Source organism: Theobroma cacao, chromosome 9 (assembly GCF_053813885.1).
Source record: "Theobroma cacao isolate CCN51 chromosome 9, ASM5381388v1, whole genome shotgun sequence".
In the NCBI taxonomy this organism is placed as follows: domain Eukaryota; kingdom Viridiplantae; phylum Streptophyta; class Magnoliopsida; order Malvales; family Malvaceae; genus Theobroma; species Theobroma cacao.
Window position 1 is genome coordinate 45,060,775 of NC_142647.1, and position 19,265 is coordinate 45,080,039.

The 19,265-nt window shown below is 33.1% G+C and overlaps 1 protein-coding gene across 1 annotated transcript; it reads left to right on the forward strand.

The window, feature by feature from the left end:
- Positions 1–7,888: 7,888 nt before the first annotated feature.
- Positions 7,889–9,925, forward strand: LOC18590216 (aluminum-activated malate transporter 2-like). The gene is made up of 6 exons (XM_018126911.2): positions 7,889–8,174; positions 8,297–8,437; positions 8,532–8,804; positions 8,975–9,087; positions 9,190–9,333; positions 9,444–9,925. The coding sequence occupies exons 1-6, from the start codon at positions 7,889–7,891 to the stop codon at positions 9,867–9,869; spliced, it is 1,383 nt and encodes a 460-aa protein (XP_017982400.2). The 3' UTR covers positions 9,870–9,925.
- The last annotated feature ends 9,340 nt before the right edge of the window (positions 9,926–19,265 follow it).

Sequence of the window (19,265 nt, forward strand, 5' to 3'; positions counted from 1 at the left end):
GATGAGTATAAGGCTTACTTGGGTCAAGTGGGCCTTGTCTACTTAATCCTTAAGTCGGTCATGGCTTGATATTGGGTCATGACATGCCTTTCAATGTTCACTCATCTTGGGCGAGCTTTCGATCCATAAACTAAGTTTTAATATGTAGAGGATGTCAAGTATTATGCTGCAGAAATATATATTAATTATCATAGCTAGTAAATTTCAAATTTACAATGATGGTATATTTGATGAAATGGAGAAAAGAGGTTGGGAATATATAAGAGGATATAAAATGGTTTAGACAATATGTAATTAGTTTACATCTAAAATAGTTTCATTTTGAATACAAACATGTATTACAATTGTGATTGAACCAGTCATTTTATGCCTTACACTTTGATAGGTCTCAAAACGTAAGAATGAAATTGACCTAGGTATCTTTGAGACATCTCACGGCTTAGGATGTATTGCAAGGTGTAAAAAAGGTTACTTTGTCAATAGTGTCAAGTTCTACATCATCGATTATGAGCAAAATCATAAGATAATGAATAGTGAGGTATGCATCAAAGAGAGTTATTACAACAAGTATAATCGTAACTTTTATGGTGTATTTCTAAATATCATAAAGTTGGAGTATTTTGGTTCTAGAAATAGGGTTATGTTGTTTAAATTCTATTGGTTTGACACTAAAAAATGTGTTAAGACACACCTCCACGATTTTATTGAAATTAAACACAACTCAGTTCTTACTAGCAATGAACCATTTGTATTAATTGAGTAAACTCACCAAGTTTACTACAATAGTTATCCATTGACCAAAAGAGATCAATATGATTAATTGGCAGTGTTTAAAATAAAGGTGAGGAGTAGATTTGACCTTCGTAATTGTGGAGATAGAGAAAATCCAATTGATTTGAATGAAAGATTTATCACAAAGATAAAGCATCTATATATTCCAATAATGTCGTTTCTTGAGGAATTCGATCTCCCTAGACTTCTAACAAGTGGTGATTATGAAGAAAGTAATCCATTTATTGATGATGAAGATGATGAATTGGACGGACAAGAAGATGCAGGTGGAGCTTAAGAAGAAGAGGAAGACCAAGCAATTGATAGTGATGGTGGCGATGATGATGAAGTTCAAAATGAAGAATGAGTTTGCTTATTCTAATGATTATTGATGTTATTAGAAATATAAATTATAAGATTTGTTTATTTTGTTTTGGGTAGGTTTAACTTAGTTATTTGTTAAGGATGTTGGCATGTTATAAAATTGTTATAATTTATCTTTCACATTCTGATAAATGACCTAACACTCATTCTTTTATCCATCTTATTCTACATATGCTTGTTATTACTTATGGTTGGTCTTATTTTGTTTCAAAACTTTTTAACATATATAATACATTTTTTATTCTATTTTACAGTTATGATGATTATAAGAAAGCATTCTAAAGTGAGAGGTAATTCAACAAGAGTGCTGGGGTCTATGTCTTTGCCCACGTAGGCTACCACTTTGGTTAATCCATCCACTCATACAGAGGTGAATCCTACCAATCATCCACCCGCGGAGCCACCTTATTTAGTGAATCCACCAACTGAGCCAACGATGAATGTGAATTCGACTCCTTTTTCCCATGGATCTTTGGCTACAGATAGAGGTTACGATTGGAGGTGATGGCTCCACAAGTTTAAGGACTAGAGGGCTTACTGTAGGATTTTAATGCCAAACGGATGCGACACTGAGGTTTCATCTGACTCCTCTTAAAGATAGGTATGTCAACTTGTATTTTAATTAATTATATATTTCACTATCTAATAACTTTCTTTTATCATGTGACAGTAGTGCCTTAATTAGAGACAAGGGTCAACACATCAGTTACTAGAATAATGAAAAGTCATTTCAACAATTCGTGACTAACATGGAAGAAAGTGTTAAATTAAATATATACTTATTTGTTTTCACCTATATGTATAAAAATGCTGATATATTTATCATAACCTTTTATGCTAGGATAATTTTATGTGGTATGCCGAAAGAGGTTGCATTGGTTCGACATATATGGAAGAAATTTGTAGGGATCAGTTGACAGACATGTTGCAAAGAAAAGGAAAAATGAAGTTGTAGAGGTACGTGACACTAACATTAAGGACTTCAAAGGCATGTTTAGACCATGGATCTTAATGAAAATTTGGGATGTCTTTATTGATAATGAACATGATAGTGCTAAATGGCCAAGTTGATCCAGAAAGCAAAAGAAAATTTGCTTTACATAAAATGAGGGAAGCATAACGAAGCGCAGAAGTGGTTCGATAACTTTTCTTGTTCATGTAAGGATGGCATGAACCATTTTCATTAAATCCCTTAAGAATTTTTTAAATTACATTGTTTTATCTTGTCCTATTTAAGTTGTTAGTCATGCTAAGAATCTTGACCTCTCGTATGTTGGATTTTAGCAATGGGCAGCACTTTGAACAACAAGAGAAATAATATCTTGTTTTAAATCTTTTGCATGTCAATGAGAAACACATATGGCAGACATTTGCATTTGACTAGAAATTGAAGATTTAATAATTAAAAATTTATATTTGTGTGTATGCCTAACACTAGCACGATATATGGAATATTCTAAAATGGATTTATGTAAGGTTTTTGAGCTTACCAATTGAAACACATTTAGAGACTTGAAACTATTAATTATTGGACATTACTGTAAATGATTGAAGGCAACCGATTTGAAACGACCTGTCACATTTTCTAAAATGTACAACGGTATGAATAAACGTTTAACGTTTATACTTTAAATGTTTTTTTCAACTCGATCAATGTGAATTGATCATTAATCATCAGAAAACATGAGTACATTACTGGCAAAGGTCAGACATGATCAAGCAAAATGATCATAAACAAGACAGTCCAAATTGGGACCCCTGCTACAGTAGCCAACACAAAATAAACGCCTATCATTCAAACTGCCATATAAAGCTAAGGCCACCGAAAAACATTTAACATCAGTGGCATCATGGGCTTCCACAGCAACACAAATATAACGTGCATCCCATATCAAAAGCAGCCACCACACAGAAGCCATGCATCATGCCAGCTGTAGCATAGTAGGGGCTAAAAGAGAATCACCCACTAAATAATAAACACCACCTCTCGACAAGCATAAAACATCTCCTTCCTATCCTCCCCAAACTTGGCCAAAACATCTGCCATCGAGTTAGCCTCTCGAAATATGTTTTCAAATGTTGATAATGATTACTTGAAATTTTAATTTTTTTCATTATTCATTTGTATAACAATTATACTAGTGATAATCATTTTTAAATTTTTATAGAAAATCTATAATTCTGCATTACTACAAAAATATGATGAAAATTAATTCTCTCAGTCGGAGTTTGAGCCACAATTATACTAATGATAATCATTTTTAAATTTTTATAGAAAATTTATAATTCTGCATTACTACAAAAATATGATGAAAATTAATTCTCTCAGTCTGAGTTTGAGCCGCAAGTTTAGACTCAAGAACTTGGATGGGGTGCAAAATCACTCGTATTCACATGTATAGGTTTTGGATACGAGGATGCTTGCTACAACTTTACTTGCAGCACGCATCGTTGCACCAATGTTTGAGTCAACATTTGGTCCTTCCGCTGCAAATGCTTCCCATCAAGATCCTCTATAAGAGAAAGTGTAGAGTCTAGAGGAACTTGTACTAAAGATTCGTGAGCAAATAAGAGAGAATAACGAGAATATGAAGAATCTGATGGAGCGAATCATTCACTTGATTGGAGCATGTAATGTGGCTCGTCCACCACGGCAAAACGATTCATGACTTGGTGCTTTTTTATTTGCATTGGTGATACTTGGTGACTAATTGAATTTTTCCATAGTTAATTATTTCAATAATTTGGTATCATTATATGCATATTGATAATTTGTTTATGCGATATTTATTGATATATGGCATATTTGTGCAATTTTTGTTCATTAAAATTTGATATGGAATATTAATCGATATAGAAAATTATATTTAATTAGAATTAAGCATGTATTTTGTAAGAATTTTTGACAAATTTTTGATGAAATTCCATCCTGTAAATCTATAGGAATTGGGAATTTCTTCTCATTTTTGACAAAATATTACTAGAATTTCAGGTCTTTCAAAATATTCTGACATAATATTACGTTAGTAAGAGTCAACGAATTCATTTTCTCTTTTTTCAATTTTACTTTTTGATAACTCTGTTATATGGAGTTATGTTTAACACATTTTTGAGACTTTAGTAGCTAGACCTTTGAGTTTTAGGTTCGGATTTTAGCATTTTAGTTGTTTTTCTAAGTTAAGGTAGATTATATATTGAATAGTTAAATTAAGTTGTTTTAGTTTAATTGTACTTTATTTTGGTTTAATTTACTTTAAGAAAAGTCAATGTCGATTTCTCTCATGGTTATGTGCTGGATATGTGATGATCAAGGTGAAACTAAGTTATGATAGCACAAGTATGGTGAAGGTATCACTCGTACATGCTGTAGTAATTTAAAGATAATTTGAACTGCAGAAGTCTAATTGATGTGACTTTTAATTGATTAGAAAACTAAGAGAATGAGCTACAACTTCATGTACTTCGCCCAATTTAGACCAAATCAAGGTAAAAATCACGTCCAAAGATAATAGACCAATGTAGATTGCACACAAGGCAGCATGGTGATTGAGGCTGTTGTGCGGAAGGACCACCGCCACAATGCTGGAAGCTTATGGCCTTGACGCTGGGCTGGATGCATGCATCATATTAAAGGCCAAGAGCACAGCACGGTGGCACTAGAAAAAGAGCACCACAGCGCTACCACAGCTTGTCACGGCATTGCGAAGCCACCTCGATTTCCATAATTAAAACTTTGACAGAAAATTAGAAAGTAGGGAACACTTGCACATATTTAAGAGCCTTTTTGAGAGCATTCAGAGGGGAGGCAGCAAGCAACTACTATGAAAAAAAGAAGATGAGAACAAAACAAGAAAATAAGAGAATTTGAGAGAGAATTGAGATCATAAAGCTTCAATAATTAGTTCTTTATCTACTTTTGTGTTTCTTTTATTTTCTTTGACTTGGATTCATGGTTAAATTTCTGTGGATATTGTTTTATTAGTTATTATGAGCTAAATTATCTTTCTAGAATTGTGGTGGATTTCAACATGTAATCTAAATATTTGTTTCTCTTTAATTTACTATGAATGGGTCTAGTTTTGCTTATTTAAATATATTCTTAATACTTTTGATTGTTTGGCCAACAATTAATTGATTTGTAAATCTAATTGAGACTCGACCTAGAGATTTTAGATTGGACTAAAGTTTGAATAGTGTATGTTCACATCACTTAGGTGATCTAATTCGTGATTTGGGTAGATATAAACCAATTACTAGACATAACCAAACTAGAACATTGGCTTAATGAATCTTATTTAATTGATTCCTACAGACATATAGTGACCCAATTAAGTTAGGTATTTATGCAAGCATCTCAACGAAAACTGATACATTGCTTTAGATTCTAGGTTAGTAGAACCACCCACGAATGAAAATAATAAGAGAAGCTAGTATCAGATGAAATGTTGAATAAACGCATAATTTTAGGTTTTAGTTCATTACCTTTTCCAAGTAATTTTAATTTCTATTAGTTAACTGAGTGCTTGTTTTAATTTTGTTTTAATTAATTTTTTAAAAATTTTAGTTATTTAAATAAGATTAATTTGTCATAAATTTTAATACTTAGTAAAGATTTAAGAACAAATCTCTATGGGTATGATAATTTACTTCATTGTTATATTACTTATTCGATATGTATACTTACATGTATAAAATTGACAACACTTTTCTAATAGTATTTTTGACAAAATATTTGGTTAAAAAAGAAAATTTCTGACAAAAATTACACTTTTCTCGTTGGAAATTTTACTTAAAAAAAGCGGTTTTATCTTTTAGTGCAAATGGAACCTAATCATTATAAAAGCTTGCTAGATTGCTTTAGTGCAAGTACCAAATAAGATCATAGAAAATCATAAACTTTCTACTATTTGAGATCCAACTATTAAAATCAATTTTAAATTTTGGAATTTAAATTATAAACTTAATCTTTGTGATACTTTATCTAACTAGTACTTACACACTATTCTTTTGCTTTAAAAAAAATATAATACTTATACACAATAAGTTTTTTTCTCTTTTAATATTGAGAAAAATCAAAACTCACTCATTAAATAAATGACGATACACTTATTATTAAACTAAATTCTCAAGTACAACACTGGACAATAAGTTTTATACATGCTCACGAAACTTCCGGAAGAAAATGCATTGAAAAGTAATTGCTAATGTGAACAAAGGAAACACGGAATCCATCAATGGTGACCAAGACAATAGATATCCAACGAGCTCGGCCGTCCACAGTGATTTAATGGATGCCCGGAATGATTACGTTGTTGAAAGGAGAAATGGAATTGTTTTGTTCAATATAGACACGTGCATGTATGGAGACAGATATTGTCAGGTTGGAAGTACTATAGCATTATCGAGTTCTACCGTACTCAACCCGTGTTATCTTAACTAATCTTTAGAGAATTGTGCGCACCGAAAAATCCATAAGGCTTTGACCTAATGATGTAGCATGTACTGAGCCCGTATTGTGATTGGGTATTCATTGATATATACGGAAGTTTCAATGACTAAGATTCGAAATTAACAATGACGGTACGTTTTTGTTGTATATCTCTTTTTCTTTTGTTTTTTGGCTGAATGAGAATTTTTTTTGCCGTAACTATGTCAATTATGAGTAATTAAAGCAAAAATGGTTCCGTGGAGAGCTTGAGCTTTACAATGACAGAGGTATCGTCATTAATGTTATGAATTTACATTTAGAGTAAGCAAGAAGGTGTGGCATGTAAAATCTCAATCGATTTCACAAAACAGATTCAGCAAATTTTTTTTTTCTTCAATTTTCGATCCAATTAAAACAGTTTACTTGATACATACATATCTTTGTTGTGATCTGTTGTCTCTTTTGTGAATGATTAGTTGTAAAAGATGATGCACTTAAAGGTATGAATCCAAAGAACGGAAAGATATTTTGACGTGAACAGAGGTGAAAACGAAGAAAACTGAACGAACCTGCAAGAAAAACATGCAAGATCGATCTAGTTAGAAATAATTATAGGAGAGTCATGTTAGACATACTAAGATGCGCCTACTCGATGTGGTTTGATAAACGAGAATTTCCTGTGCTGGTAACTGGCAACTGGCAACTTTGTAAGTTTGTGCAAATCAAAGCAAAAGACAAAAGTTTCGTGGAGGGTTTGAGCTTTACAATGACGCCAATTGTCGTTATTAATGTTTCTCCTTTTCCCATCCTAGGTTAAGAAAGATGCCATATGTTAACGTAACTAGATTTCACACATATACTTGGGAAAAGGCCCTTTTCCCTTCATATCGTCAACCCCAGTGAAATAACCAAAATTTAAAGCATGAATTTCATTTCACCTTTGGGGATTGAGATAGGCTACCTTACAGATTTGGAATTAAAGTTTCCAATCTAACTTGGTGTTCTCTAGATTTTCACACCCGCGTACAGTTAAAGCGTGTCATGCCGTTGGTACGGCTGGCTGGCCCTGTTTGACCACATTTGTACTCCGGCACTTCCCCAAAATTGGTCATGTGCTAACACTTGTCGATATTATTACATTTGTCCAAGTGCTTCTTATTTGAGTGTCTACGTTGTAATAATGCGCATTGAGGACTCCAATAAACATATCTTGCTTTTAAATATGCTATATGAACTTGAAGTATTCACTTTTCTGCAAGAGAAAAGAGCATACAGATCTTAGCTCGGTCTTCTCTCAAATATCAAATGGAAGTGACATCTCCGGAGCAGGAGAGTGCTGGGCCCTTAACTCGTGGGTGCCAGTGGCTCAAGGCCTTGCCTAAAGAATTTTGTGCTAAAGTAATGGGGATTGCAAAGATGGCGAAGAAACTAGGGCAAGATGATCCAAGAAGGATAATTCATTCCCTAAAAGTTGGGCTAGCTCTTACACTGGTTTCATTGTTCTACTACTTCAAGCCACTCTATGATGGTTTTGAAGACAGTGCATTGTGGGCTGTTCTAACTGTTGTGGTCGTTTTCGAATTTTCTGTAGGTAAGTATAGCATTGTTTTTATATTTTGGTAATTTTTTTACATGCCATTGCCATTTTTATTTCACTAGAACGAATTTTTTCAGTATTTCGAAATAATTTCATTGTTCTGTTATGTTTTGCAGGAGCAACACTTGGGAAAGGTTTAAACAGGATGTTGGCAACATTTGTAGCAGGTGCCTTAGGCATTGGAGCTCACTGCTTAGCAACTCTTTCTGGGAGGACAGCCGAACCCATCTTAATAGCAATTTTTGTCTTCGTAATAGGTAAATTACATACTCATGATATATATTACAAAATCGATGCCATTTTCGATATCGAACTGATCATCTTTGTCTCAATATCGGTGTCTTTTTGCAGCTGCAATTGTGACATTTATGAGATTCTTTCCAAGACTGAAGGCCAGATACGACTACGGGCTGTTAATATTCATCTTGACCTTCAGCCTAGTGTCTGTATCAGGTTACCGAGATGATCAAGTGCTAAAAATGGCCCATCAGAGGCTATCAACAATCATAGTTGGTAGCTGTATTTCAGTCATTGTTTGTATTTGCATTTGCCCAGTTTGGATTGGTGAGGATCTCCACAATTTTGTCGCTGCCAACATGGAAAAGCTTGGGAATTTTTTGGAAGGTACAAAATCCAATATTATTGAACTCCGATGAACTAATACTATATGCTTAAAGAATGATTTCATTATTTTAATCCCTCCCACTGCCAAGCAAATATTCCCTATTCCCTCTTTTTAGTTTAGTTTTTGTGGTCAAGTCAAACTTACAGAGTAATTTAATGTACACAAACAGCTTTTGGAGATGAATACTTTAAAGTATCTGAAGAGCCGCAGTCCAACGTGAATAAGTCATTTCTTCAAGGGTATAGAAGTGTTCTAACTTCTAAAAGCGGTGAAGAAACAATGGTAAGTGACCAGCTAATATAATTCTGTGTCCTCCACATTTAAGGCATTACTTGAATTCATTGAACTAGCTAATTCAATTAAATTTCCATTCTCTCTCTGCAGGCTAATTTAGCAAGATGGGAACCAGGTCATGGTCCGTTTGGGTTCCGTCATCCTTGGAAAATGTACCTAAAACTTGGAAATCTTACTCGGGAATGTGCCTACAAAGTTGAAGCACTTAACAGCTACCTTAACTCTAAGATCCAGGTATGTAACCAAAATCAATTTCACCAACTTTTTACCCTCAAACTACAATTTACACAAATCCTAACCATCATTCTCCTCATAAAATTAATTATCTGCTTTTATTCTTGCAGACTCCTGCTGAAATCCGTGGCAAAATTCAAGGGCCATGCGAAAAGGCTAGCCGCGAATCTAGCAAAGCTTTGAAGGAACTGGCGTCCGCATTTAGGAAAATGGTTCGGACAAGATCAGCTATTCTGCACATTGCCAGCTCGAAAACTACCGCTGAAGAGCTCAAAAACCTCCTCAAACAAAGCGTTTGGGGAGAAGCAGATGTACTAGAGATTATACCAGCTGCTTCAGTTGCTTCACTTCTACTAGAAATCATTGAATGCATTGAGAAAATTGCGGAAGCCGTATATGAATTGGCCAAGGTCGCATCCTTCAGGAACAGAGATGCTACAGTCTTGCCCGAACGACCAGATTTGCTCCACCAGGGAGCAGTCCAGCAAGTTTCTGACATTGATATGCTACATCATGTTATTACTATTGCGGAATAAATATAAAGAATTTTGTGACAGTAGTTGAAAAACTTTATGGAATGGTGATAATTAAAGTATCTTAACTTCCAAGAAATAATATTCATAGAATAGTTGCATACATACGGAGCCAATGGGGATGCCATCCGAAGCTCCCCTTGTAGCTTTGCTTAGGCTAAGCTTAGATTAAAAACGGGCCCCTCAAACTATCTCAACATAAATATCTTATTAAAGTTTTCTTTCTTTAGTTTTGTCGGTTTCTTTCATTGTCATCAGGTCCTGTGTTTTGCACTTGGTTCTTTATGTCTGTTAGGTACTTTTCTCTAAGTCTGGCAAGATGATGACGGTATGTATCTGCATACTGAGTATATTGCCCAAGGACTTGTCCTAGGTTTTTTTGTTCTGGTGTTGGAATATTCTTATTCCACATAGCTCAATAGAAGTATATTCATAACTCTCAAGCTCACTCCTTTCCGAAATTTTATTTACAAACACCTTTTCATTTATTGCTCCCCATATAGACCACAACATAGCCCCGCATATAATTATCAAATGTAGCCTACACCCCATTTGTTCAGCTACATAGGTAACATGCTCAAGAAATTTGGAGATTGAGATCAACACACACATCATGGTACCATACCATTTCATAATATCACCCCAAAGATTTCATATCCACATGCCATTAAGAAGAATGTGATTACCTTCATGAAAGCAAGCGCCACACCACAGACACATGCACTCCCCATCTGGGATTTGCCATTCTCAAGATACAAGGAAGCTCTTCGTATTGGTGCAAATGGGGTTTAGATGGAATTCAAGAAATCGGTAAAATTGACTTCAAGACGAAACTTTCAATAAATGATATCTATAAAATTTATTTCACCCCTATCGCTCCGTATGAAAAAAGAGAATTATGCGAATAGCCTTGGATAAAATGAGCCAACATCTAACTTCATCTTTGGATTTACAAGAGTAGACTACTAGATATATCCGAGAGTTTGCAAAATTGTTCGGTTTTAGAGCCTACTTTCTACAGCAAGTAGATTATAAGGAATTTAGATCTCTTTGATAGATGATGGGAACTAAGTATTTATATTTTTTTTCTTAACATAACACTTCATTGCTTTTGATTTTTCTGCTCTTGTCTTATTTATTTTTTGGTATGTCAAAATGGTTAGCAACAAGTCCTTTATATAGGCTTACAAGTGTCTCTTTTCAAGGACACAATCTGTTCATCAAGGCACCTCTTTGTCTTAAAGATACATTTGAATTTTGCAAGACACAATCCTTGGATAAAGGTAATGTTTCAATAATCACTTTATGAAAGGACAATCATTCATTCTATAAGACATAATTTTTGAGCTATAATATGAAAAGATAACTTTTCATATCCAAACTTTTGAGCTGTAATATTTTTCCAATTGGCTCATAACCTTTGGATTTAGAAGTATTTTTCCAACATATCACTTTACTAAGAGATATAACTATTCATATGAAAACATATCCAAAATCTAATAGTCACACTATATGACATAACTTTTGGGCTACAATAGCTTTTCATATGAAAAGATAACCTTTTTATCTTGAAAATACACCAACAATCCCCCACCATTTTCAAAATTTTCAAATACCAACAACTTTGGGAATCTTATGCATAAATTAAGGTATCCTACAGATTTGAACATTCACTTAGTAAATGTGGTTGGCTCTAGTCTGAATTGAGTGGTTGGCCAAACATTAAACCGTCTAATTTTCATTTAACTAGTTGGGCCACTAAACACACACAAGTTTCATTACTCATTTTGTATCTAGTTTTGCCAACACGTTTTTTTGTGGCCTTATGGTTTGCATCCATCAATTAGTGCTATCAGAGTCAAGCTTTTAGCTTTTAGAAGCAGCCACACTTCCACTCACATAGGTAACCCCCATTGGAAGTACCCCGTAATTATAATACTTCAACGTATACATCTTATGGCTCTATTAAGAACTTTTGTTCAACCTTACTTTACATATTATGAGAACTAAGCACTATACACCTCAGGAAGGAAAACATAAATTAGTGCCTACAATTATCCATGCGGTAGAATGGTCAATACCCTAGACTTGCAGGTTAACCACAAGCATCAAGGTGAGCTCCCACCATTGGAAATTTAGTTGAGAGGTTTGAGACCCATCCCTCTTGAGGCATTTATTACCAAGTCTTTTTTCAAAACTTTGGTAAACAAATCTGCTAAGTTTTTATAAGACCTCACATAACTTATAGTGACTATACCATCACTAATTCTTTATCTTATAATGCTACGTCAAAGTCTAATATATCATCTTTTTTCATTGTATGCTTGATTATATACCTTTGATACCATTGCTTCATTGTCATAATGTATCAAGATTTGTGCCATTAGTTTAGGCCGCAATGAAATTTTATAGAGTAAATCTCTTAACCATTCCGCTTCTTAAGTGGTAGATGATAAGGCTACAAATTCAGTTGCCATGGTGGAATCCATTTGACAATATTGTCTTTTATAACCTTAAGAAACAACACCCCCACCAATTATAAAAATCTAACTAGTCATAGAAGTATGATCCATTCTATTTGAGTTCCAACTAGCATCTGTATACCCTTTTAAAACCGAAGGAAAACTTGAATAGAAAATACCATAATTCATTATACTCCTTGAGTACCTTAGAACTCTATGAACAATATACCAATGTTCTTTACTTAGATTACTTGTTAACCAACTTAGCATCTCAACTGCAAAAGCAATGGTTGGCTATGTACGCGCCATAACATAAATTAGGCATTCAACCACCCTCACATTTTCATTTTGTGATATTGGCTTTTCGTTGTTAGGTACTAGCCTTATATTAGAATCATAAAGCATAGATATTGGCATATAATCTGACTTACTGTACTTCATTACAATCTTTTCAATGTAATGAGATTGAGACAATATTAGGCCATTATTGACTTTCATTATTCTTATACCAAGAATAACATCCACCACACCCATATCTTTCATGTCAAAATTCTTTGATAAGAATCTTTTTGATCCTTCCACTTGTTCCAAATCGATACCAAAGATTAACATGTCTTCCACATATAGGCAAATGATGACCCTTTTACCATTATGGAACTTACTATAGACACATCTGTCAGATTTATTTATTTTGTAGCCATTAGCTAGCATAACTTTATCAAACTTTTGATGCCATTATTTAGGCGTTTGTTTTAATTCGTACGAGGACTTTACAAGCTTATACACTTTCCTTTCTTGACCAGGAAAAACAAACTCTTTTGGTTGTTCCATATATACCTCTTCATCTAATTCACCATTGAGGAATGCTGTTTTAACATCCATGTGGTGAATTATCATTTTATGTATAGATGCAAGTGCCATAAGCATTCTAATTGTAGCTATTGATGCTATTGGTGCATATGTATCAAAATAATCAACATATTCTTCTTGTTTAAAACCCTTGGCCATTAGCCTTACTTTAAACTTATTTACGGTTCCATCAATTTGCATTTTCTTTTTGTAAATCCATTTACAACTTATTGGCTACAGAAAGTCTACCAATTTTTAAGTTTTATTTTCAACACTTTTATTCGAGATTTCAAGTAAGTTTCAATATTTCTTTTATTCATTTTTTATTTTTATTATTTTCTTCTTTTCTTTTCTTTTTTATATTTAAGAAATATTGTTAACTTTCTTCACATTATTTATTTTGTTAAGAAATTGTGTTGGGTATTAATGATTCTTGAGCTATTATGCTTAATTATTTTTTAGTATGGTAGATTCTTTGGACTTGTGTTCTATAATTCTATGGTAACTTGAAATTGGGACTATGGAAAAATTGAGAATGGTAGTCGACCTAGCAAGACAAAATTCTAGTGGTTCGTTTGATCAGATCCAATGTAATCAACAGATGGACAACATGTTTTGAAATTATGGTGCTTTTGTGGGAATGGACATGTCTACTCTTCCATCGGCACCTAATCCTTCTAAGGGTGCCAATGAGGCAAAGGACAGTGAGGACAATGATGTAGAGGGTGATGGAGATGAGGATGAGGATTAGAGATTCTACAGATTCATCCAACCATCAGGGGAGTATTCTCTACCTTTCCTTTATTTTTTTAACATTGCGGACAATGTTTAGTTTAAGTTTGGGGGGCTGAATTTATTTTTCTAGTAATGAATATTTTGTGGAAGTTTTAGATTTAATTTTATTTGCATGCGTATTTAAATTTATAAATAATTTAGGATTAGTTGGTAAATGAATTTATTATTTGTTCGAATTTTAGGAATTTAGAGTAAAATTGTGTCAATTTTTTCTTTAATTTCTCTATCCAATGATGATAATTAGCTATCTTGAATTCTTATCATTTGGTGAAAAAGGTTTTTGTTTGGATTCATGCTAAATTTTTTTGTTAAGTATCATTGTTAGGATGTGATTTCCATAATTTTGAGCACTATATTTTTACTTTGAATTATTATGAATATCCAAAGAAGGTTTATATTGATGTGAAATTAGATTATGTCAAGAATTCTAGAGTTTGCTTGATTTTCTTTCGAGGTAAAATCCTAGGCAATACTTAGTTAGGAAGATGATTTAGGCCATCTTTGGATCGTTTGAGCCTAAAAAGCCAACCTTGTTAAATTTTTATCCCAGTATACCATGTTGAGCCTAATTTCCCTTTTCTTTATTTAATTACATAATAATTGAGCCTAGCCTTAAAATAAAATTTTTAATTTGGCAACCCTCACTCCTAAGCATGTATGTTGTTTTAGGAAATATAAATGGAGCTAAATGTTGAAAAAGGTGGAAAGGTGATGATGATGTAAAAAAAATTTTAAAAATCACCCTACTACCTACAATACAAAGAAAATAAATTTTGAGGTGTGAAATTGTGAAAGAAAAAAGGAAAACAATGTTGAACAAAAGAAAAGTTCAAATGTGGAAGAAAAGGTGTACTTGGTAAATGAAAATAAAGCTCTCTATATAGGTCATAGAGTAATTATGTGTTTAGGGTAATTTGAGTCACATTATTATTCTACATCCTACCTTAACCCTAACCATACATTACAAGCTTTATAAAATCCTATTGATCCCTAGCTTGGTGTTAGTCTATATTAGTTGAGATAAAGATGAAAAGTAAACCTATGGAGTTCTAGTACTAATTTGAAATTTGTGTTGGTATAAACTCATCCAGATGTCATGATATTCTTGGTAAAAAATTTCACACACACACACACACACATGAAAATCCATTTGAGAATGTGCTAGCATTGGAATTGAAATATGAATTTGAATGATGCCTATATTTTTTCCTTGGGTTAATTATTGATAGAAATACTTTTTTTGAGGAAATTATGTGGAATCATTGAGTTGGTGCATTTTATCTCTAGTAGTAGTAGTTGTAGTAGTAGAAGTAACTATATTTATTTTGTTTTCGCTATCTGAAATTGATTTTAGTAAGTTAGTTTCTTTTCTATATTTTGCTCAAGGAATAGCAAAATATTAAGTTTTGGGGTGTGATAACTCTATGATATGGAGTTATTTGGGCTTAATTTTAATAATAATTTAGCTTAGTTCTTGTAGTAATACATAGAAATTATTAAGTTTTATTTAATTATTTTATGTTAGTTAATTTAGGTGAGTCAATCTAATTTCAGTTAATTTCATATTTAATTTTGTCTTAATGTGATTAAGATAGGTTGTTATTGATTTATTTGTGCTTTTGTAGGTGTTTAATGGAGGAAGAATTTTAATGGAAGAAAAAGAGCAATTTTAAGGTGCAGACTTCTATTGCACACGTTTTGGAATTTCAACCATAACTCTCTCTACAGAACTTCAAATGAGATGATTCTTAGACTATTGCAAAGACAAGAGAAAAGAATACAACTTTCATGTTTACTACTTTACCGAGTTTAACTTGGAAGATGGTCAAAAATCATATCAAAGTTGAAGCAATGCAGTAGTCTTAGAGCACTTACAATTACTGCTAATTAATGGGTCGAGGCAGCAGCCCATGTAGTCTGATGAGGAAATCCTGATTGAATTAACTTCTTTCTTCATCTAACTTAGCCTAACTTCAAAGTTCTATAAAACAACCTTTCAAAAGACTTTTAAGGAGAGAGCAAAACACTAGATTGACAGTTGAGAATCAAGCCACAAGGTCATTGAAGCTTAGAAGAATTTGAAGGATTCAAGAGGAAACTCGTCAAAGACTTTTAAATAATTTAGGACTCTAAGTTAGCAACTTAATCTATTTAGCTAAGTTAAGAGAGAGAGACAATAATCAGATCAAGTATTGAGGAACATTATAATCTTAGGTCTAAAAGTTAATCAAATTTAATAAAATAATTTTGTTGGTTAATTTAGATTAGTTTTAGTCTTTAGTTTGTTTTTCTTTTTAATTTAATTTTTAATTGTTTGGTTAAAATTAGGGTGTTATAATTTTAGTAGCTAACAACAGGAATTAAAACAATTCTCTGTAGGAACGATACTCTATTTTATCATTATATTACTTGTTAACGATATGTGCACTTACATGAGAAATCAACAACACTTATCTCAAAAGCATTCAAAGATGGTTGATCTTCACAACACCAAGGTTGTTTTCAAGCCATGAAGTTCACTCTCAACTCAACATTTGATCACAAGGAAGATATGGACAAAGCTATGTGCTAAAATGTCAAGGAATCTTGAAGAACAAAGCTCCAATCGACCCTAGAACAAAGCAAGTCGATTTTATGGAAGAACAGGCAAGAACGGACAAAGAAACTTAAAAAGAGACTACCATAGTCAACCTTATAATGCCTATAGTCAACCTTGGAACAGTGCCATAATCGACCTTGATGAAGCTATAGTTGACCCTAGAATAGTGCTAGTCAACTCGCCAAGCTCTAATGAGAAAAATACAAGCTTTTTGGGATAGGATCAACTAGAGAACTTCCATAGTCAACTACAAGTGATCGTTAGACGCAAAATTCAAAAGGAAACTAGCTAGTTTCTTGCTTTAATCATCTTTAATGGCTTCAAGAACTCTCCAACTATAAAAAATGACCATTTGGAAGCATTTCAAAGTGAGGAAGAAGAAAAGAAAAAGACCAAACTCTCGAAGATCAAAGTATTGAAAGAAAATGAGAGAAACCAAGCCTTCTTGAGCTAAAATTTTTTGTGCTTTCAGTCTCGTCTTTACATCATAACCTTTTATCCAATGTTAGGCATTTTTCCTCCATTGTACTAAACTAGCAAAATCCACTTTTTAGAGGTACTACTATTATCCTTGTAAAGGTTCTAACTTAGCCTTGAAAAGTTAGTAATGGTTTGTGGTGATCCTGTTAAAAACCATGGGTTTGTGGTGACCCGTTAAAACCACGTGTTTGTAGTGAACCCATTAAAAACCATAGGTTTGTGGTTGAACCTATTAAAAACCATTATAAGGGTTATCGTTTCCCGTTAAAAAGAACAAATTCTTTTAGTAGATTGAAAATTCCTTGGTGAACCAAAGGAGTGTATGTAGGCACTTGAAAAGTTGAACCACTATAAATCTTTGTGTCTTGATTTACTTTTGTGCTTTGTGATTTATTATTGAAACTCTATTTTCGAAAAATCATTTGCTTTTATTTCAACACAAGTAGAAAGTCCATTTTGAATAAGTTTTGATTTTTACCTCGTGCCTTCATTTTATCATTGTTTTGTTTTGCCATATTTCATTTCCAAAGAACCCATTTCATAAAGTGCTTGTAGTTTGATTCATATTCTTAACATCTTACTTTTGATTCTTTATTTAGTCTTTCTTTATCATCAGTTATACACTTTTAGTCTTGGAAATATTTTTTCTTGTGTTAAACTTATTTGCTTTGTACTTGAAAAACATTTAAAGCATTTCAAAATAATCATTTGCTTGAATTTGACTGAGTAGTTTTGCAAAAGATTTACATATGCATCATAACTCTTTTTGAAACTCTTTTTGCATCTTTTGAAAATAATTTTCTAGCCAAAGGTCGACTACAAGATTAGCAAAGTTGACTACAAGATGTTCAAATTGCTCAAAAATGAGTGCTTCACAAGCATAATAGACTATAACCCCTTCATAGTCGACTACTTCAACTACTTCTAGTTTCTCAAGTTTTCGCATTGTGATTTATTGTTTATATTTGCCATAGAAAATAATGTGTTTTGTTTTTGACACAAGAAAAATTTTTGGTTGCAAAAAGTCTTGATTTTTGTACTTGAGTTTCTAAAGAAATTTTTAAAAGTCCCCCCTTCTTGGACATTCTTGTCACTTTTTTATTGAGCTAACACTTCTAATAGAAATGTTCCCCCACTTTAGCCTCCATTTTACTCACAACACTAAATAATCTAGTAAAGCATTCTTTGAGTGGCTTTTCCTTTAACGAAAAGTCGTACCAAAACCAAATGCTCTCTCTATAGCTAAAAACCCATCTACATGCCTCACTTCTTATAATGCTTAGGATCCCTTCTTCATTCTTTAATTTCATTATATCCCCTCATACTTTACACATCTTCCCAACATTTACCTTTAAAGGAACCCAACTTTGTGTTGCAGCCCCATACTTTTCTTATATGATCTTTCTGCACAATGAGTTCATTTCACACCCGTACTACCACCACCAATTTCAAAATAGTGCACTATTTTGAACCAAGAGATTCGATATGCCAAAACCCTTATATTTTTTTGGTTTAGACACCATCTCCCATTTGACCTTTGTCATTTTGCTTTTGTTTTCATCTCCTCGCCAAAGGAAATTTCTTTTCATTGTATTCAACTTCATCACCACACTTTTGGGGCTTTCAAAATAGACATGTATTAAAATGGTAAGGAAGAAAGAGCTGAGTTAATTAGTGTTACTCTCCCACCAAATGATAACAACTTCCTTTGCCATCTTGCCAACTTCTCCCTAAATTTCCCTATTACTAGTTCCCATGTACTAGTCGTCCTTAGATTCACATGAAATGTCACCTTTAAATAGCTAAAGGCAACTGAATCCACCCTACAATTGAACACAAATGTCAACCTCTCTCCAATCTCCCATGGCACTCCCATCAAGTGTAAACAAGTTTTCTAAAATTAATTTTTAGACTTGATATTGATTTAAAGGCAAGAAATATACTTCTAAGGTTCACCATACCTTTTATATCCGCTTCCCAAAAGATCTCCATGTCATCCCAAAATTAAAGGTGGGATCAATATCATCCAATAACTCCTTGAGATCTTAATTTCCTTAAAACACCCCATTCCCTTTGTTTTTACCAACATCAAATGCAAAGCCTCCATCTCCATAATGAAAAGAAATTGTGATAAAAGGTACCCTTGCTTTAATCCTCTTTTGTTAGTATCTTATTCACAAGGATTAACATACAAGTAGTGGAAATCCATGTGTT